This window comes from Ipomoea nil, unplaced genomic scaffold (genome assembly GCF_001879475.1).
Source record: "Ipomoea nil cultivar Tokyo-kokei standard unplaced genomic scaffold, Asagao_1.1 scaffold3192, whole genome shotgun sequence".
NCBI lineage: Eukaryota > Viridiplantae > Streptophyta > Magnoliopsida > Solanales > Convolvulaceae > Ipomoea > Ipomoea nil.
In genome coordinates, this window is record NW_017619620.1 from 1,977,382 (window position 1) to 1,999,398 (window position 22,017).

The window sequence follows — 22,017 nt, forward strand, 5'->3', positions numbered from 1 at the left end:
CTATATGTTTTGTTCTCTCATGGAACACTGGGTTCTGAGCAATAGCAATGGCAGATTTGCTATCACAGTACACGGCCACTGCACTTGTGTTTTTGACTTCAAATTCATCAAGAAGGAAAGACAACCATTGGACTTCACATGTTGTTGCTGCTAGGGCCCTATATTCTGCTTCTGATGAAGATTTATAGACTGTAGGTTGCTTCTTAGACTTCCATGATATTAAAGCCTTTCCCAAGAAAATGCAAAAACCAGTCACAAACCTTCTTGTATAAACACATGCTGCCCAATCTGAGTCTGAAAAAGATCTTAGCTGCAGATCTGAATTGGATAGGAAAAACAACCCCTGGCCAGGTGCACTCTTGACATATCTCAGCACTCTTTGTGCAGCCTGTAGATGTAAGCTGGTTGGTTTGTCAAGGAATTGGGATAACTACTGTGTAGCAAAGCTAATATCAAGCCTTGTGATGGTCAAATAGAGGAGTTTGCCAACAATTTTCCTGTACTGGCTGTTGTCTTCAAGTGGCTCTCCCTCATCTTTGCTTAACTTGTGTGAGGGGACAGTAGAACTGTAGACAGGTTTTGAGTTGGTGAAACCAGTATCCTCAAGAAGCTCAAGGGCATATTTTCTTTGACATACTGCAATACCTTTCTTTTGCCTGGCTACTTCCAAACCAAAGAAGTACTTTAGAGGGCCTAGATCCTTTATCTGGAATCTTATATTGAGCTGGCTTTTTACTTCTTGTATGATCTGCAAATCAGGACTTGCTAGCACAATGTCATCAACATAGACCAATAGGGCTATAAAGGAGTCTTCTTTACCTCTGGTAAAAAGGAAGTTGTCAGCCATGGCTTGATGAAAACCCATGTCTTGTAGGGCAATACTCAATTTGGTGTTCCATTGCCTACTAGCCTGCTTCAGTCCATACAAGGACTTGACTAGCCTACGCACCTGCCCAGTTTCAGCTCCTGAGAACCCAAGAGGAAGTTGCATATACACTTCCTCTTCTAAGTCTCCATTTAGAAAATCATTATTCACGTCAAGCTGATGAAGATGCCAGTCCCTTGCTGCTGCAACTGCTAACAATGTTCTAATTGTGGTCATATTTGCAACTGGACTGAATGTGTCCAAATAATCCACTCCAAGAATCTGATTATAACCTTTTGCCACTAGTCTTGCTTTGTACCTTTCTATTGTGCCATCAGCTCTATGCTTGATCTTGTATACCTATTTGCAGCCAATGGACTTCTTAGAGTGGGGTAACTTCACCAATTGCCAAGTGTTGTTTCTTTCCAAGGCACTAATCTCATCTTTCATAGCCTTTCTCCAACACTCATCTTGACTGCTTCTTGATAATTCTTGGGCTCAGATAGGCATGTAATATTCATAACAAAGGAATGGAAGTGTGGTGCCAATCCTCCATAATGTAGCACCTTGGACAGAGGATGTGGAGATGTTTTTACTTCTGCATTGTGGCAAACATACTCTTGCAGGTAAGCAGGAGCACTCTTGTGTCTTGTGGATCTTCTGATGACCTACTGTTGAGGGACCTCTGGTAGGAAAATTTGTATGTTATTGGGCTCACCAGGTTCAGGAGTATCCTCACCAAGCTCAGGAGTATCAATGTTGTGAGGAGAGGACCAGGTCTCATGGCTATCCTCCTGATCATGTGTGTCATTTGGTGACTGCTCAGAGATCATGTCATGGTGAGTTAAGGCCTGATCATTAATGTTACTGTCTTATCCTTGAGCATGGGGAATTCTATTAGCTTCAAAGGCTTCATGAGCTTCAAGAAGTACACTATTCATGGTGGGAAGTATAATTTGGGAGACCCTCCTTCCTGGATCATCAGCTTGTTGGAATGGAAACACATGTTCATAAAAAACAACATCTCTGGAAATGTGTAATTCCTTAGAAACAAGGTCATACACTTTATATCCTTTTGTGTCATTGGCATGACCAAGGAATATGCACTTCTTGGCTCTAGCATCAAACTTAGACCTAGGCCCAACTGTAGTAGCATAAGCTAAACAACCAAACACTCTCAAGTGTTGGTATTGAGGAGATCTCTTGATTAATACTTGGTAGGGAATCTGATTGTTAATGGCAGTGGATGGAAGCCTATTAATTATGTAGGCTGCATGCAGTAGACATTCACCCCAAAACTGATCAGGCAGATTTGCATGGAATTTAAGTGATTAGTCCTCTGACTTCAGATTTCCCTTTCATCAAATAAACCCATAACAGTTGAGATTTGATGAACCCATACGGCTCTGCTATGAAAGGGAATTAGTCCTCTGACTTCAGATTTCCCTTTCATCAAATAAACCCATACGGCTCTGCTATGATCATCCAAAATTGTAAGAAAGTAGTGGTGACCATGGATAGTAGGAGTCTTGTAAGGTCCCCATATATCCATATGCAACAAATCAAAGCATTTAGAAGATATAGAATTATTAGACTGGAAAGGAATTCTTTTCTGTTTTGCAAAATGGCAATTGTCACAAATCAAATCTTTATTAACATGTATCATGGGTTCTAACCCCTTCAAGAATTGAAGTTTGGAGTATGATGCATGGCCTAATCTAGCATGCCATACAACACACTTGTTGGTGGCTGAAACAGAATTACAGATGAAATGTGAAACAGGAAAAACTAGGTGATATAGTCCACCTTGCAGCTCAGCTCTTCCAATCACCTTGCCAAGGATAGCATCCTGTATGATGCACTGATTAGAGAACATCTTTATAGTGTAGTTGGTGTTCTGAATAAAATAACCTACTGAGATCAGATTGTAATGAAAGCCAGACACATAGAGCACATTATGTAAGGCAAGACTATCTGACAGATGAACTGAACCAATGAAAGTAATTGCTGCTCTTTGACCATTTGGTTAGTTAACATGAAGATTATTAAACCTTTTCTGACTGCTTAGTAAGATCAAATCACACACTATATGGTGTGTGGCACCACTATCAATGATCTAATCATTAATGTTACCATCAACAGTATTAATTGAAGGGATCATACCGTCAGATGACACAGTGTTGATCAACACTTGTGAGGGCTGATCCAGAGGAGAATTCATACTTTCACCAGCTGGTCCTCTAGTTTGGATGAACTCCAAGAACTTCTTAAAATCCTCCTGAGTGAAGGACACACTGCCATCAGTATTGGACTGGGATGCTGATGGGACTTGAACCTGATTTACTGAGCCTTGGCTTCCAACTGGGGGGGGGGGGTACCCATGCTTCTTGTAACACTTATCTTGGGTATGGCATGTGCACCCACAGTATGTACACACAGGTCTCTTATTGGTGTTTGAATACTTCTTGAAGCCTGGTTGGAAATTAGCATCAGTCCTGACCATTAACACATTCCCAGTGGCACTATTCTCCCCTGCTTGATATAATTGGCTCCCAAAACCACTGCTAGCCATGTGAAATTGCCTCTCTTGTTGAGCAACCATAGAGTAGGCCTCATTGACATCTGGCAGGGTCTCATTAGCATAATTTGATTCCTGGCTGCTGTGTATCTATCATGTAAACCGATGAGAAATATGGACAGTTTATCTCTTTCTGCCTGTTTGTTCAAATCCTCTATTTTCTTGCCACAGTCACATAATGTACTGCAACTACAATGAATTATAGGCCTGAGGATGCATAATTCATCCCATAGGAGTTTCTGCCTAGTGAAATACTCGTTGAGTGAGTTATCATGTTGCTTGGTTTGATAAATCTCACACTTGATTTCTGCTATCCGGAACAAGTCTTGCTGACTGAACCTCCTTCTCAAATCATCCCAGATCCCACACACTGTGTCGATCCACAATACACTACGACCAATCGTAGGGGACAAAGTACGCACAATCCATGAAACTACAATGTTATTGCATCTTTCCCAAGTGAGATATCTTTCCAGATTGTCTCTGGAAGGCTTCGTAATTGTTCCATCAACAAATGCAACCTTGTTCTTGCAGGATAGGGCCATGGTCATAGCCCTGGCCCATGGGTGATAGTTCGTTCCATCAAGAGGGATGGAGACCAGCTCTAAGGCCAGATTTTCGTTTATGTGCAAATAGTAAGGATTGGATTGCGTCCGAGGTTCGAAGGTTACCTCGCCGGTGTTCAATCCAATCGCCGGAGCTGAGGAGGATGGCGTTGTCTTAGGAATTGCATTGGTTGCCTGATTGGGCATCGTGTTCGGCGCTTGACTCCCTATTGGATTCTCGGTTGGTGTTGTTCGACTGTTGAGAGGGGGCCACGCATCCATCGAAGCAAAGTTAGGGTTCCTAACCTAACCGCTCTGATACCATATTACAGATTGAAATGAGGAGAAGGGTGGAACAAAGGAAACTTTCTCATTAGTCTTTCAAGCTTCTTTTACAGAGAGCATATATACACAGAGATAAGAAAAAGAGAGGGAAAAGCGGTTGGATAACAGTCATAACAGATTCAATGCTACAGTCCTAACTGCTGATCTAACTGCTGAGGTGCTGAGAAGCTGCCAAGTGTCTTCAATCTGGCTATTCTCCTGAAAGTATTTGTCAAATTCACGGCTTGATTCAGCTACTCCTCCATGTTCTTGATCATATCTTTCTTTACAACAATTCGTAGTTGTTAGCGTCTAACAAACTTACGCACAACTAGATCTTCTATCAAATTTAAAATTTGGTCTAAGAATATGTTGAAAATATTCATTTTGATGTGATATTTAATGGAGATTTTTGATATTTTGGTATAAAATAGGTTAGAAATGAGAGATAACCAAATAGATGTGTCATCATATTACATAGCCTAATTATTTAAGGTAAAATTGTTATACTCATTGATGACGTAAAAACTGATTGAGCCTACTGCAATTGACAGTGAGCTATATTAGATGACGCATACAATATTTTGGACACAATGATGCGTATAAGTTAATAAGTCGAACATAAAAGAGCAATGAGATCCATGGCGCAATGGTAGCGTGTCTGACTCCAGATTAGAAGGTTATGTGTTTGATTCACGTCAGGTTCAAACCCCCAATCCATCTATTTTGGATCCTCTTTTTTGTTTTTTGTTTTGTTTTTTTTTTTTTTTTTCCAATTTCAATTTTCCTTCCCCTATCTATATATTTATTTCAAGGTCGGCGTGAAAAACACATCACTATCAGAAAAAAGCTGTATGGGAGGTGGATGAGACGATTCTCAACTACTCCTCCGTGGCCTCCCAAATTTTTTAATTAAATAAATCTTAATCCTATTCCAATTAACTCACTCAAATTTTATTCTACCCACCCTACCATACATCACTCATACGTACCATGATTTAATATTCTCAATTTTAAAAGTAATTTACACACACTAATACTAGCTCTCCTATCATAAAAACCATCTTTGCTTACTAATAATTTAATTTCGAGTTAATTTTATTTTTTTATCCTAAATTTATAGGTCGACAGTCTATTTTGTTGAAAAAATAGCTTAAAATAACATTAAAAGTGTCTATTTTTTGGTACAAATATTAATGGGGTCTACTCCCGATTTGGATTGGGTCAAGATTCGAGTTCTTCGTAGTGAGACGAAGAGATTAATATATTGTACGCTAAAAACGGATAATGGGTAATTGTGAAATTGATTCTCAAGGTAGTCTCATTTAAGTTAGGTGGAAAGGCTTTATAAAAGCTTTTGTCCCACATTGATTTGGGAAGTGAATTTGCACCACTATATATACAAGATCCTTTTAAAAATATATTGAATTGTATAGTATAGAAGCTCTCTCTTGCGTAAAAGGCTTGACTCATGTAATATTTTGTCAGTGCTCCCCGATCAATACTACTAATATTCTCTCCCGAGCTATTACTACAAAAAATCTAATAATAATTATTATGGTAATTACACGAATGTTAGTATATTTGACTAATTATTATTATGGTAATTTTTTTTAATTATTACAATTAATTTTTAGATTATATATATATATATAGGGTTCAGGTGCGGGTATAGCTTCCCGTGCGGTTGTGCGGTTAAATCTGAGCAGTTGATCAAATTTAGATCAACGGCACAAATAAATGAAAATTGAAAAAAAAAACGCGTGCCTGGAACAAAGAAGTATAAGCTAAGGTGCACCTTAAGTGTTAGATTTTAATCACAAACTCACGCACTTTAAGTACAAAACCCACACACATTAAGAACAACCTCACGCACATTAAGCACAAAATCCACGCACTTTAAATATTAACTCACAGACTTTAAGTTTCAACAACTATTGACATTAAGTACAAAATTCATGCACATTAAGTACAAAACCCACGCACATTAAGCACAAACATCACGCACATTAAGCACAAAACTCACGCACTTTAAGTATTCACTCACAGACTTTAAGTTTTAACAACTATTCAAGATAAGCACATCCCCACGCACATTAAGCACAAACCTCACGCACATTAAACACAAAACACACGCACATTGAGCACAAAACTCACGCACATTAATCACAGATCCACTCACCTTAATTTTGACCTAAATGCAAAAATTACAAAATTACCACCGCGTTTTTTTAAACTTTGATAATCCTGGACGTTGATTAAAGCGAGATGAATGGCTCAGATTAAACTGCACAACCGCACCTGAAGCCCTCACCCGCACGAGAACCTAAATCTATATATATATATATATATATATATATATATATATATATATATATATATATATATATATATATATATGGTCAGGTTCCTGTGAGAACAAGTCTTCCCGTGCGGTCAGTGCGACATACACCATTAGGTATGCACAAATGCACCACACAGTGTTTGAAAATACACCATTATGTGTGGTGTATTTTTTTATTTTTTTTGTGGTGTATTTTTTGGCATTTCATTCTGGTGTATTCTCGAACAATGTATGGTGCATTTATGCATACCTAATGGTGTATGCCACACTGACCGCACGGGAAGACCTGTTCTCACAGGAGCCAATATATATATATATATATATATATATATATATATATATATAGAGAGAGAGAGAGAGAGAGAGAGATTAGCATTAAATTACTATAGTAATTACATGGAAGATTAAGAATGCTAATTTATTTTTTTCACATACTTTATTATACCTTAATATATATATATATATATATATATATATATTTTATACTTAAGGTATAATCGTATAATTGAACAATATTAATATATTTACTTAATAATTATTATGGTAATTAAGCTGACAATTATCATAATAAAATTATAATTACAATTAAACATTAGTTTGTTGAATATTTTTAGTAATTATTACAATTAAGTTTTTGATAATATACACACACGTGTGTGTGTGTGTATATATATATATATATATATATATATATATATATATATAAGTTCAAATGCGACATGGGCTTTTGGTGCGGCCATATCAGCATCGTCCATTCTGCTTAATCTAACGGCGGCGGTTAATTTATGAATATTTGAAGATTTAAGCGTGTCTTGGTAAGTAGGGGGTGTTATGGTAATTATAGAGGTCATTTATATCGGTTGCTTGACAGAATACACCAACAGTGTTAACAAAAGACACCAATAGTGTTAGGAAAAAGTACAACAATGAAATGCACAAATACACCAAAAGAACACACAACACACCCAAAAAATACACCATATAACTCACTACCCAATGGTGTATTTCCAAACACTGTGTGGTGCTTGTATTTATACCTAATGGTGCGTTCTGGTGATGCGTACCTAATTGCATCTCCTAATTTGTGAATGTTTTTTGGTGTGCATTTTCTAACATGGATGGTGTATATTTGTATAACTATTGGTGCGACTGCACTGACCGCAGGGGAAAGGGCTATCTGTGACAACCCGAAATTTAATTTTATAAATTCGGTTTTAAGAAATCCCAAAATAGCCATTTTTCAATCCATAAAAATTTTTGCAATGAAAACGGTGTTAGAATAAAATATTTTGTGCCACTTTTAAATAAATTCAAACACCAGAACATGATTTGAAACAAAAACCCTAAGTTCTCGGGTACATGCAAGTTCTGAAGTGAAAATTTAATCTGAGTAAAACCGAGAGAAATCTGAGGAGCCTAAATCAAGTGTCTATCTAGAAATCATTTTTGGAAAATTCATTTTCAACCCCAAACTAGTTTTAATATCCTGATTTTGGACCATGGTCCATGAAGCATGGTGAACCACACCACTCCAAGAGCTTGTCTGATGCAACTTTCTAGCCAAGCCTTTACACTTTTTCCCTCCACCAATCATGAGAGATCATCATAGGGTTTTGTGCTACTATATAATGAACCATTCCCTGACCATTGCCTCTTGATTCCACTCTTAGCTTCCCCAACAATAGCTCTGCAAGATCAAAAGGAAAACTACAGTAAGTTTCTCCTTGTCTCAGCCTTCTACCCCTTCACTGCAATTCCTTCTTAGTTCCTATCTCTGAGGATTTAGTCTTAAGGATGTTGTTTTGGTTTGTTTGGGTTGTTTAGGAGGTGAAGGAGGGTGTATCTAGCTTGGGAAGAATGTGGAATCCCAGCCAAAAGAGAAGAAGTCTACCAAGGTATAACCCCATGGACTCCCAAAGTTATTTTAGACTTTGTGAAGTCATTGTTTTGTGCTTGAAATGAATAGATATCCTAGAATATTATGTGTTTGAGCTAGTAAGTGATCTATTGTTGAGCTATGATGTGTTGTTGATTATTTGGGAGTGATTATTTGCCTGGAAATGTCTTACAAGTGAAGAAGAAGCTCACTGGTTCACAACACAGTGTGCACTAGATGAGACACGGAGCTAGCCAACAACCCTAGGGAGGAGTCATTGGCTAGGCCCGTGGAGGAGCGGCCCTAGGGCACGGCTCTAGGCTAGAGCCGTGGCCCTAGGCCGCCGCTTGACGGTTCCAGGCGGTGGGGGTCTTCAAGCCCCGCTAAGCAGGAGCTGTGCAGTGGCCGGGCCCTTGTGGCTCAGCTACGTGTTATTTCAGACCGGGACTCGCGGGACCTTGAGGCTCGGACACTCGGGGCCGTCACGACGCACATTTAGAAATTAATTTCAAGAGACTCAAGAGAAAGCAATCGCGTCAAGAGACTCAAGAGAAAGAAAGCGAGTCATATGACTCTAAGAAACCTCCACAAGAAATAGTATTCTTTTACAAAAGAGTGTATATGTATATCTATCTATACTTACTAAAAGCATCGTGTTCATTTTATTGCATGATCAAGTATGATTGCATGAGATTGCATAATGAGTATGATTGCACAATATTTCATAATGTATATAATTGCACTAGATTGCATAATGAGCATATGATTGATTGAATATTGAGTATATGATTGCACGAGATTTCATAATGAGTATGATTGCACTAGATTGCATAATGAGTATGATTGCACTAGATTAATATTGAGTATATGATTGCACTAGATTGCATAATGAGCATACAATTGATTGTATATCAAGTATGATTGCACGAGATTGCATATTGAGTATATGATTGCACGAGTTTGCATGATGAGTATATGATAGCATGAGTTTGATTTGAGATTGTATGATGGCAAAAGATTGCTTATTGAGTTGTGTGTTAGCATGAGATTGCTACCGAGATGTTAGATAGTCTTGAGTTTATTGATACGTTAAGTATGTGATAGTATGAGCTTAATGATAAGTTAGATAATTGTGAAAGCATGCCTATTTGTTAAGTAGGTTGTAAGCACATAGAAACCTTGTTAAGCATGTTAAAGTTAGGGATGTCAAAGTGGGCCGAAGCCCGCGGGTTAGCCCGCACCCACCCCATGATGGGGCGGGTTAGGGCCGCAAGAAATTAGGCTCACGAAAATGCGGGCCTAACGGGCATGGCCCACGGAGGGTCAAAGCCCGCGCGGGTTGTGGCCCGGCCCACGGGCCAGGCCATATTTAAAAAATAAATAAATAAAATATATATATATATATATATATATATATATATATATAATATCTTTTTTTTAAACATATATATAATATCTTAATTCTTAGGCAGTGTGTAGATCTGACTATCTAAAAGTACGCAGAAGGGGAGAAATCCAATAATTCAATAATCCTTCGCCAATTCTTAATTCAATAATTCCTAGAGTACGTAGTTCTTCAGTTCTCCCGTCTCCATCCGCCTCCAACTCTATCAAACAATTACTAAAACTAAATCATCAATTCATATTTATGAATTACTAAATCGCCTCCAAGTCCAGCAAACATACATATTTATATATGTATTATACATTGACGGGAACTGTAGAGGGAAAATCTGAAGTCGAGAGAGAAATAGAGTGTGCTGTTGAACCCTAGCTTTGAAAACCCTTCTACAGTTCTGCTCAACGCGCGGTATCGATCCGGGAGATTTGGGCGAGGTTTATGGATTTTATGGAAGTTTTTGGTGCATTGAGGTGTATCATACACCGTGAGGATGCGAAATACGATCAATAAATAGTGCCATATTTCAAGCGGTTTTAACACGTTTATATACTATTTAATGTTTTTTTTATAATTTAAGTGATGGCCCGCGGGTCAACCTGCGAGACCCGCAAGCCCACATGGGGCGGGCTTGGGCTGTATAGTTCCTAGCCCGCGGGCCGGCTCGCAAAAGCCCGCCAAATAAAAGTCCGCGGTGGGGCGGGCCTAATGAGGCGGGCCGGCCCGCATTGACACCCCTAGTTAAAGTGTTGCCTAAGTGATTGTGAATGCTTGATCTAAGTTTGTGAACCAAATATTTTCCAAAAGTATATACTGTAGTACTTTATAGGGTTGAGTGGAGTTATACTTAGCTTTGTGCTAACGGTTTAGTTTTCTATTTGTTGTTTGTTAACCCCTTTCAGGTGGGCCCAGTTCGTGAGAGAGTACGAGTTAGACTAGACTTGCATTAGTTAGCTTTTGTAGTCTAAACTCTTGATGTTGATTTACTTTTTGAGACTTGTAGTTGACTACCATTGTTTTTTTTTGTTTTTTTTTTTTTTTTTGTTTTTTTGTTTTTTTTTTTTGTTTTTTTTTTTTTTATGGTGATGGACACTGGGTTTTATCCCCTAGTTATTGAATGTTAGTAAAAGTTATATGTTTTGGTTTTCTACCTTTGCCTATGCAATTACTGTGAAGGGTAATTGTGGCGGTAACACCTCCTTTGAGTTGTTTAGTAAATTTTATTCCGCTGCCTTAGCTTACCTTTTCAAGGTTAAGTTTGTTAATTAAGTTTAAGAAAAGTGGGGTGTTACACTGTCGCACCTGAACTTGGCACCAATGGGAATCTACAAATACACCAGTGTATGTCTAATAATGCACCAAATACATAAATAAAACACACAACAATGTGATTTGCCCTATTCAGGTGCCTAATGATGACTTTAGCCTTGCAGTTCGCGTAGTGGAGAACGTGTGCGAAAATATTGGAGAAGCCTTGATGAATGTGATTCGTTGGATTTATCTAATCTAATGGCCTACAATTGACTGCACTGCCGCACTTGAACTTCCATCTCTCTCTCTCTCCCTCTCTCTCTCTCTCTCTCTCTCTCTCTCTATATATATATATATATATATATATATATATATATATATATATATATATATATATATATATATATATATAAATGGGTTCCTGTGCGGTTGGGGGTGCCAGGTGCAATGAAAGGAGAACCATTGATTTTGCTTAAATCAACGTTTAGATTATCATAATTAAATAAAAAACGCGGTGGCATTTTGACAATTTTTTTTTACATTTAGGTCAAATGTAAGGTGCATGATTTTTGGTGCGTAAGTTTTGTATATAAGGTGCGTGAGTTTGCGCTTAAGGTGCGTGAGATTTCTGCTTATGGTGCGTGGGTTGTGTACTTAATGGTAGTAGTTGTTGAAAATTAAGGTGCGTGAGTTTTGTGTTTAAGTTGCGTGAGTTTTGTGCTTAAGGTGCGTGAGTTTTGTATTTAAGGTGCGTGAGTTTTGTGCTTAAGGTGCGTGGGTTTGTGCTTAATGTGAGTAGTTGCTGAAACTTAGGTGCGTGAGTTTCCTTCTTAATTTGCGTTGTTTTCATCTTATGTTGCGTGATTGTATGCTTAAGGTGCGTCAATTATGTGAAACTTAAAGTGAACCATTTTTAAAACCTTAGGTGCGTGATTTGTGTTCTTAAGGTGTTTTGCTACGTGCTTAAGGTGTGTGGTTGTTGTTCTTAAGGTGCGTGATTTGTGTTCTTAAGGTGTTTTGTTTGTGTGCTTAATGTGCGTGTGTTGTGTACTTAAAGTGTGTTAGTTTTATGATTAATGTGCGTCCAACCGCGCGGGAAGCTATATCTTAGGTGCGGCGGAATTTCAAAATACACCACACCGTTAACAACGTGCACCAACAATGTAAGAGAAAAACACCATAATGAAATGCAAAAAAAAAAAAAAAAAAAAAAAAAAACACCAAAAAAAACATAACAGACCTAAAAAAAATACACCATATAACTCACCACACCCCAATGGTGTATTTACGAACACTGTATGGTGTTTTTACTCACACCTAATGGTGTGTTTTTGTTGATGCGTACCTAATTTGTGTGTGTTTTTGTGGTGCATTTCCCTAACATTGATGGTGTATATTTGTTGAAGTATTGGTGATGCCGCACTGCCGGAACTAAGGACATCGCCGCACTTGAATAGTAAGGTTAAGAAAATGCACCACAAAAACACATACAAATTAGGTACGCATCACCAAAAACACATCATTAGGTGTGAGTAAAAACACCATACAGTTTTCGGAAATACACTATTGGGGTTGTGGTGAGTTATATGGTGTATTTTTTTGGACCTGTTGTGTATTTTTTTTTTTTTTCATTGTGGTGTGTTTTCCTTACACTATTGGTGCATTGCATGTTGTTAACACTGTTGGTGTATTTTGAAATTCCGCCGCACCGCCGCACCTAAAGACATCACCGCATTTGAACATTTTCCTATATATATATAGGGTCCGGATCAGGTGAGAACCTAATCTTAGGTGAGGACGTGAGAGATAATCTTGTGCATTTATGTTTTTTATTTGGATGACCCAGATTTGAGTTCATGAGATACATGAATTGATCTTTTTTGTTAAAGTGGGGTAGTAGTGTCCTTTTCTATTTTTTTTTAAAGTGTGAACGCATTGTATTCCTTGGCCAAATTTGTTTCCTATTTTCTTGGATCATCACCGTTGCAATTTGGAGCCGCACTTTCTTCATCATTGATTGAGTGTTCGTCCATGCAAACTAATCAGTATTTTTTATTTTTATTTTTTTGCTCATTCTTTTGAGTATAATATTGTCTATATTTGGATGGTCGTGTATATGTACAAATGCCTGGGTAATACGATTGTGCATTCGTGTGTGCTGATGCTGCAACCTAGTGTTGTAAGTTGTGCACCATAGGCTAGAGAGTTGTGCATTATAACACAGTTCAGTGCATCGTATGACATTGGGATATCCACTGTAGGATTTTTTTGGTGGGGTTTGAATGCACAACAATAAAGTTATCGATGCACAACGCTCAGTATAGGAATGCACAATATTTTGTATAGGAATGCACATCTTTTAATAAGAGCGATTTATCCTAAATTTATATATTTTAATATTTTAAAGGGATTTGTTTCCTATTTGTTTCCTTAATCCGTGTGATTTTTTTCCTTTTAATCTCAAGTCAAACATCATTCTGATTTAATGGTCTAGATTAGTTGAGTTGCTATCGCAAATATTCAAAATTCTTCATTTTTAGTATAATTGCCTAATAATTATTATGATAATTAAGAAATTAATTACACATATATTAGTGTAATTTATTAATAATTATTATGTTAATTAAACTAACAATTACACACATATTAGTATAATTACAATTTAACATGAGTCGTTGAGTTTTTTATTTTTATTTTTTTAATAATAATTACAATTAATTCATTTAGATATGGACGAGGAGGAAAAAAAGTAAAAGCAATATGGTAAAAAGGAATATAATTAAGGTATAAAAGTATAATTGCGTAGATATTAGAATAATTGCCTAATAATTATTATTATGATAATTAAGCTAAACATGGGTCGTGGGATTTATTTTTATAATATTTACAATTAAATTATTATTTTTTTTTCAGTATTTATTTTATTAATATTAATAATATAATTTCATAAATCATACTCCGTATTACATATCAATTTTTTAAAGATAATTACAGACAAACGAGTCATATATTATTCAATTAATATAGTGATACTTTTGCACAAATCTTATAATCAAATAAATATATACTTTTAAATATTAGAATTGTGTATAATTTCTTCTTTAATTTTATTATAAATATATATTAAAAAAAATTATCCTTGCAACGCACGAGTGATTGGGCAATTATTTGATCAAATTCAAGCAAGGATAACATCCGTGTTGGAGGTTGGCTTTGGGCCCAACCTATCTCGAGCCAACACGCGCTTGCCAAGCCTCTCCAATGTGGGCCTAGCGTGGGTCGACCTCTCTCTATCGCCCTCTCGATGGCGATCTTGGCGGATGTCACCCCCTCCTCGCATGTCCGATGACCGGGGTGAGTTGACATCATCTTCGGTTTGAGTGTTGAGTGCCTGGGGTGGCCGGGTGCTTGGACCGGTGCGCCCCCTTGAGGGAGGTGGAGGCGGGGTCGACGTCCATTGTGTGGCTTCCGGGACGTCTTGCACACCTCCTTGGGGACCCTCTGCGAGCTGAGCCAAAGTCGCAGAGGATTGTTAAAGGGCAACCGCCCCCTCCTATAGTGGGGCGACATTTGGAGGAGGGGTGGACCGTTTTGTGTACCTCCTTGGGGACCTTCTGCGAGGTTAGCCAAAGTCGCAGAGGATTGTTAAAGGGCAACCGCCCCCTCCTGTAGTGGGGCGAGAGTCGGAGGAGGGGCGGACCGGCACACCATAGCTGCCATGGTTAACGAGGTGATCTCTCAAGTCCCCTCCCGACTTGTTGGAGACTGTCGGTTGGAGGTTAGGAGCCCCGCTGGAGCCGTTCCAAGTCGGGGCGTGTTGGGTGCGAGCGAGGTTCAGAGCGGGGGTAGTGCATCACTGCTGCGCCCTTTGTATGACGTCCGGGTCGGCTTGCGCACCTGCCCGAAGGCCTTCCAAGAGTCAGGCTAGCGTCGTGGAAGCCTGTTGAAAGACCACCACCCCCTCTTAAAAGAGAGCAAGGTTCGGAATGGGAGCTGCGGGGGCGGTGCACCATTGTTGCGCCCCCTGGTGGGAGGTGGAGGCAGGGCCGACACCTTTTGGATGACGTCCGGGTCGGCTTTCACACCTGCTCGAAGGCCCGCCGCGACTCGTGCGAGCGTCGCTGTGGCTTGTTCGAAGACCGCCACCCCCTCCCGGAAAAGAGCGAGATTCGGAGCAGGGGCAGCGGGGGCGGAGCACCACTGCTGCGCCCCCTGGAGGGAGATGGAGGCAGGGCCGACACCCCTTGGATGACGTCCGGGTCGGCTTGCGCACCTGCCCGAAGGCTCGCCGCGACTCGTGCGAGCATCGTCGAGGCTTGTTCAAAGACCGCCACCCCCTCTCGAAAAAGAGCGAGATTCAGAGCGAGGGCAGCGGGGTCGGTGCACCACTACTGCGCCCCCTGGAGGGAGGTGGAGGCGGGGCCGACACCCTTTGGATGATGTCCGGGTGGACGCTCGCACGAGTCGCGGCGGGCCTTCAGGCAGGTGTGCAAGCCGACCCGGACGTCATCCAAAAGGTGTCGGCCCTGCCTCCACCTCCCTCCACGGGGCGCAGCAGTGGTGCACCGCCCCCGCCGCCCCCGTTCCGAACATTGCTCTCTTTTAGGAGGGGGTGGTGGTCTTTCAACAGGCTTCCATGACGCTAGCCCGAGCCTTGGAAGGTTTTCGGGCAGGTGCGCAAGCCGACCCAGACGTCATACAAAGGGCGCAGCAGTGATGCACTGCCCCCACTCTGAACCTCGCTCGCACCCAACACTCCCCGACTAGAAACGGCCCCAGCGGGGCTCCTAACATCCAACCGACCGTCTCCAACAAGTCGGGAGGGGACTTGAGAGATCACCTCGTTAACCATGGCAGCGTTGGTGTGCCGGTCCACCCCTCCTCCGACTCTTGCCCCGCTACAGGAGGGGGCGGTTGCCCTTTAACAGTCTTCTGCGACTTTGGCTAACCTCGCAGAGGGTCCCCAAGGAGGTATGCAAGACGGTCCACCCCACCTCCGAATGTCGCCCCACTATAGGAGGGGGCGGTTGCCCTTTAACAATCCTCTGCGACTTTGGCTCACCTCGCAGAGGGTCCCCAAGGAGGTGTGCAAGACATCCCGGCGGCCACACAATGGACGCCGACCCCGCATCCACCTCCCTCAAGGGGGCGCACCGGTCCAAGCACCCGGCCACCCCAGGCACTCAACACTCAAATCGGAGATGATGTCAACTCGCCCCGGTCATCGGACACGTGGGGAGGGGGTGACATCCGCCAAGATCGCCATCGAGAGGGCGATAGAAGGAGGTCGACCCACGCTAGGCCCGCCTTGGAGAGGCTTGGCAAGCGCGTGTTGGCCCGAGATAGGTTGGGCCCAAGGCCAAACCCCAACGCACCACCAGCGGAGGAATCATGTCCCCAAAGGTCTCCTAGCCATGGCTTTCGAGCCCCGCCGGTGGAAGGAATTGTTTTCACGTAGGTCGCGGAGCCACGGGCCCCGAGCTCCGCCGCGACGCGATTAGGCCTGTTGTGATGAGAGGTCGGGAGAAACGAATAGTCGAGCTCCAAGAACCCAACTTGACGAGGTCGAGCAGCTCCGTAAGCGAATGAACGAGCTCCTAGAGGGGATGGTCACGCTCCAACAAGCTACCACCTCGTCGACCTGCCCCGTTGAGGGGCTCCAAGGAGGTGTCCGACGTCTCTCGAGGGGTGTCTACATTTACCCCACCCCTCCCAAAGGGGCATGATAGGTCGAGCACCAGGCTTCCCCGAACCCTAGGAGCTCAAATATGGACATATGTTTTTATCAACCCATAGTCACGGTCGTGCGCGCCGGCCCCGACTTTGGCATTCCCTAACGGTAGTATAGGGGGGACGCCCCCACTCACTACTTAACGGAAGAACCTATTATGGGTTTCTTGCCCTTGAAAAGGCCGATGCCAAGCAGGTGAGGAGAACCAACCCGCTCCTCGGTGATACACTCTACAGCAGGTCCTATAACGACACCCTACTTCAATGCCTATACCCCAGCGAGGCAAAATCTATCGTCAAGGCTCGATGATCCCTTTTTCAAGGTGGAGTTGGACTCCATTCTGTGGGTGTACCGCACCACCCTCAGATGAGCCACGGGCGAGACCCCCTTCTCATTATCCTATGGTTTCAGGTACCGCATAATCCCTCCAACTAGTACCCTAAGGGGGCACGAGGTCCGACCTCGCGTACCAACGCTGACGGAAGAGCTTAACGACCCGACGTCGAACGACCTGGGTCAAAGGGATATACCCAAAGGGGGCACGAGGGCCGACCTCGCGTACCAACCCTGAAGGAAGAGCTTAACGGCCCGGCGTCAAACGACCTGGGTCAAGGTGTGACACCCCAAAAATCCACATTCAATCCATGGATTAATTGAGTAATTAATCCTATTTTATTTGAGGAATTGATTCCTAAAATCCTGATTTTTAATACTCAAGGACTAGTATTTGACTAGTCAACCTTTAAGTTGTGTTGTACCTTGAGCTTTGAGGGGAGTTCCCTTGTTCCTTACATTTTCTAAGGGTTAGTAAGGGTATTCTTGACTTTTCACCAAGAGTTAGTATTGTAACCTAACCTAGAAGACTTCTTCATTTCATTCCTTACATTTCCTAGAAATTAGTTCTACCTTCTCTCTAGAAAAGAAGTGTAGCTTATTCTCCAAGCTAAGTTGAGACCCATGTCAAGATTCCAAGATTCAACCTTTCACCTATTTGGGCATCTAGGAGGGTAAGATCTAAGTTCATCTTGTGTTTTTAGTTCCATCTTAGTTGTCTTTTTCTTAAAGGTAGGATCTTTATGATCTTTTGGTTTGATCTTGAAGTGGGTTTGGAAAGTAAGCCTTGTGGAGAGCTTGTTGTGGTGTAAAGTGAAGTCTTTTGGTCTACAAGAGGTAACCCATGCTCTACAAAACCTATTTTGCTTACCTATATGTGATTTCTTGGATTCTACTTGTGCTTTGCTATGAAATGTGAGGGTTTATGCATTTGTCTTGTGATATTGCATATCTAGAGCTTGTGTTTAGGGTTCCTTTGTGCCATTGCTGGGCATTTTCCATGGTTCAAGTCATTTTGTTGTATTGGGTGAGATTTGGCATGTTTTGGACTTGAATTTGTGTTTGGAGAAGAAAATCCCCGAAGGGATTTGTTGTGGTACAAGTGTGTACCCGCGGGCGGAACGGCAGGCGGGGCACCACCCGCCGGCCTACTCGCGGGTACATGGCCTTGTGGGAAGGTGTTCCCGCGGGCGGAACCACGGGTGGGGCACTACCCGTGGGTCCACCCATACATGGTTGGCGTTGAGATGGGATTTGTTCCCCGTGATTCGTTTGACTCGGTATTTGGTCTTTTGACTTCCCGATGTTCTTTGTGGAACTATTTGAGCGTCTTCTTGATGTTTCGTATGTCTAGAAGTATATGGTAGGTATCCATGTAGGACTTTGGTGTCTCGAATCGTGCTAAGTGTTCAACATTGTGTTTCGTTGGACTAAGAGGTGTCTTGTGTGTTCCTCGGAACTATCTTGAGTTTCTCCGTTGTCAAGCATGCTTGTTTATTGTCGTAATGCTAGCGTGTGTGTTGTTTGTACCTTCCGTTTGGTTGATGATAACTTGTGTTATTCATCGTTGATGTTGTTGGGCTGTGACCCGTTTCTTGATTGAGTATGTTTCATACCTTCGTTGTGATTCGCTGTTTGACTCTTGTTGAGTTGTGGTGAGTGTGTGGCTTTACCTGGATTGCACGATTAGTGGTATGGGACACTAGTCACCAAGGTATTGCAGCGGTCCTCGTGGTGGCCGTGGCGTGATTATGGAGCTGTGTCCTTTGTGTAAGGTTCACGTTTTTGGGGGATAACATGTGTTATCCGGGCATGTGTTGCCGTGTACGGTACCTTGTGTACTATGAATTGGTGGTCTCGTTGGTGGTCGTTGGTGGGGGACGACGGTCCCGGAGGAATAAGGTTGGACTTGGCTGTACAGGGGTCCTGGAGGTAATGGTTGGAAGATGATATAAGGTTGGGGGTAGCCATAAGGTTGGAACAGGGCATAAGGAAGGCATATCAACTCGTGTGTCGCGAGGGCTTGTGTAGCCGTTGTTGTGAGTTCTCTTTCTTGTGACGTGTGTAGTCACAAGGGCATGTGTTGCCATCGGTCTTGTCTTTATCCTTTGCGTCGTGGTTAACCTTTGTGGTTTGGGATGTGTTCCCGTGTTATCTTTGAGAGTGATGAGTCTTGTGTTGACTGTTGATCTTGGTTTTTGAGTTATATACTAATGTATTCCGTTTCGAAAATGGCTTTACAACTTATATCTATTTATGTATGATATTTCACATGTATTGGTGGGTTACCAGCATTATCGCTGACCGGGCGTCGTCCCAATGTTTATCTTTGTATCTTTCAGGTGATGTTTAGACGAGCGCGACGTCTAGTGCCTGGTAGCTTAGTACCTTTATCCCTGTTTTGTGGCCTGTGCGCCAATGTAGTTTTAGACTGATGTCTTTGGGATAGATGTATACACTTGCAGATTGATCGCCATAGCGTTTACTGTGTTTGGTAGACGTGGCATAACAACCCGTTCGGATTTCTTTTATCCAGCTTTTGTTTTATCTTCTTCCGCTGTGCTAGTTTTGTGTATGATCTGTAGGTGTTAAGGCCTTTTATATAGGTTGTGTTTGGGGGGGGGGGTGTTACAATTGGTGTCAGAGCCTAGGTTTTGAGCCTAGGAAGAGTTAAGTCTAGAATTTCTAAGTGGTTAAGTGTGTTTTGAGACCTCTATGCGACCTTAAGAAGCTAAGTGTTAGGCTTAGGACTCTAGGTTGCGCGGTGAGCTGTGTGTTGCTTTCTGTTCTTGCTTGTTTGCTCTCTTTTGGTAACCTCGTTGTTGTTGTAGAAGTTGCGATGCCTCCTCATCCCCGAGCCCGCACCCTAGAGACCCCAACGAACGAGCAGCTCGCTCAGAATCTCCATCAGCTGACGCAAACGATGCAGACGCTCAGTGAAGCCTTGCTGAACAACAATCACGCTGTGCCGCCTCCTCCCCCTGCTGGGCACCGGACGTAGGACGTTTAGTGTCGGGTCATCGGCCGCCAACCTTCGCTGGCGAGGAAGACCCTGTAGTCCTAGAAGAGTGGCTACGGGTGTTTGATAAGATCTTCACCGTGGTGGGTTGCCCTGAGGGGAGAAGAGTAGAACAGGCAACGTTCTACTTCTGCCAAGAAGCTGATCTGTGGTGGGTCCACGAAGGTCCGACCCTCCTTGAAGAACCTGAGTTTGATTGGACCGCGCTCAAGGACAGAATGCGCGAGAGGTTCTACCCGGCACATGTGCGAGCCGCCATGTTTGATGAGTTCCTTCACCTGCAGCAAGGATCCCTGTCTGTGGTCGAATACCACAAGAAGTTCCTGGAGTTGGCGCGCTTTGCGAGGATGCTTGTGCCTACGGAGCTTGCTAAGGTTGAGCGTTTCGTTGCCGGTCTGAATTATGAGGCACGAAAAGCGTTGACGGTGAGTAGGCCAAGTTTCCTTAAGGATGCGTATCTAAGTGCCGCGGATCTGTATCGTGTTCAGCAGCTTCAGAAAGGATCGTATGAGCTAGCTAGGAAGAGGGTTGAGAGCGGAGGTTCTTCCACATTCAAGAAGCCCCGACCGAGTTTTCCAGTCAAGGCAGTGTCATCCTCTTCTCAAGGACCTAACCGGATGGAGCCAGGGAATCAAGCTAAGTCGGTTGTTTGCCGAAGATGTGGGAGGGTGCACGCAGGCCAAGATTGTCGTGGCCAAGTGCTTCGGTGTTTCCGATGTGGAGATCGTGTTTACAAGGTCGCGGAGTGCCCCCTGTTAGCCGGTCAGAGAGCGTTGCCGTCACCCCCGGGAGCTGGAGGAGCATCGGGAGGGAGTTCGAGTCGCGGAGCAGTCGGAGCTAGGCCACCTGGAAGAGTCTTTGTGATGGCGCGTTTACAGGCTGAGTCGGAGGGTTTGGTGGAAGAAGAGTTGGCAGCTAACCTTTGTCTTCGAGTCTATCCTTGTTTGCACGAGAGTTAGTAATTCGTTGGATGCTTAGTGTAAACTCTTCTTGCTAAAATGACTTCTTTAGTTGGCATCTACATCTTGTTGTGAAGTAGTCATCTATATTTGGAATGTCTTGTGCTTAGACCAATTCTTCAATCCCTACACTTGGTTGTTCTTACAACAATTCCTTGTGAACTTCCTAAATTTTCCAAGTATTCTAATGTTTAATTATAACCTTTGAGTTTCGAACCCAAGCCTAATCTTTGTCAATCCAACCTCTAAACCACTTGAGCCAATTGTCTTTCTTAGAATCTAACTAATTTTAATCCTATCTAAACCACAAATTTCCACCTTACCCAAATCCCCAAATTAAATCATCTTTTCCCCAAATCTTTCCTCCAAAAATCCCTAAATTTCCCAAATCTTCTTCCCTCTTCTTCTTCCCTACCCGTGAACCACCGAGGACCCCACCCCCCTTCGCCTCACCACCAACCCGCCGTCGCACCACCTGTCGCCTCACCACCGTTCGCCGCCGACCGCCACTGTCGTTCGCCACCCGCCGGAGCTGCGCTGCCGAGAGAGAGAGAAGCCGAGTGAGAGAGAGAGAGAGAGAGAGAGAGAGCAGCGAGAGAGATAGGAGAAAGAGGAGAAGCCTCGGGTCCTTTTTGTTGAGCTTTGGGTCATCTTCAATCATGCCTAGAAGGTCAAGTTTAGCAAGAAAAGCGGAATGAGTGGATGCTCATTACCTTGTTCTTGAAGGTAAAGCTTTTGATCCGGAATCTTTTCCTAGTTCCTTGTTGGATATGCTTAGGTATCAAGGTTTGTT

At 42.5% G+C, this 22,017-nt stretch overlaps 1 protein-coding gene across 1 annotated transcript in view; it reads right to left on the reverse strand.

Annotated features, from left to right (window-relative positions):
• Positions 1-4,441: 4,441 nt before the first annotated feature.
• LOC109168178 overlaps positions 4,442-22,017 on the reverse strand; it is a 31,517-nt gene continuing 13,941 nt past the window's right edge. Inside the window, exon 3 of the mRNA XM_019317220.1 lies at positions 4,442-4,531. Coding sequence (XP_019172765.1) covers positions 4,442-4,531 — 90 coding nt within the window. The remainder of the gene's footprint in view (positions 4,532-22,017) is intronic.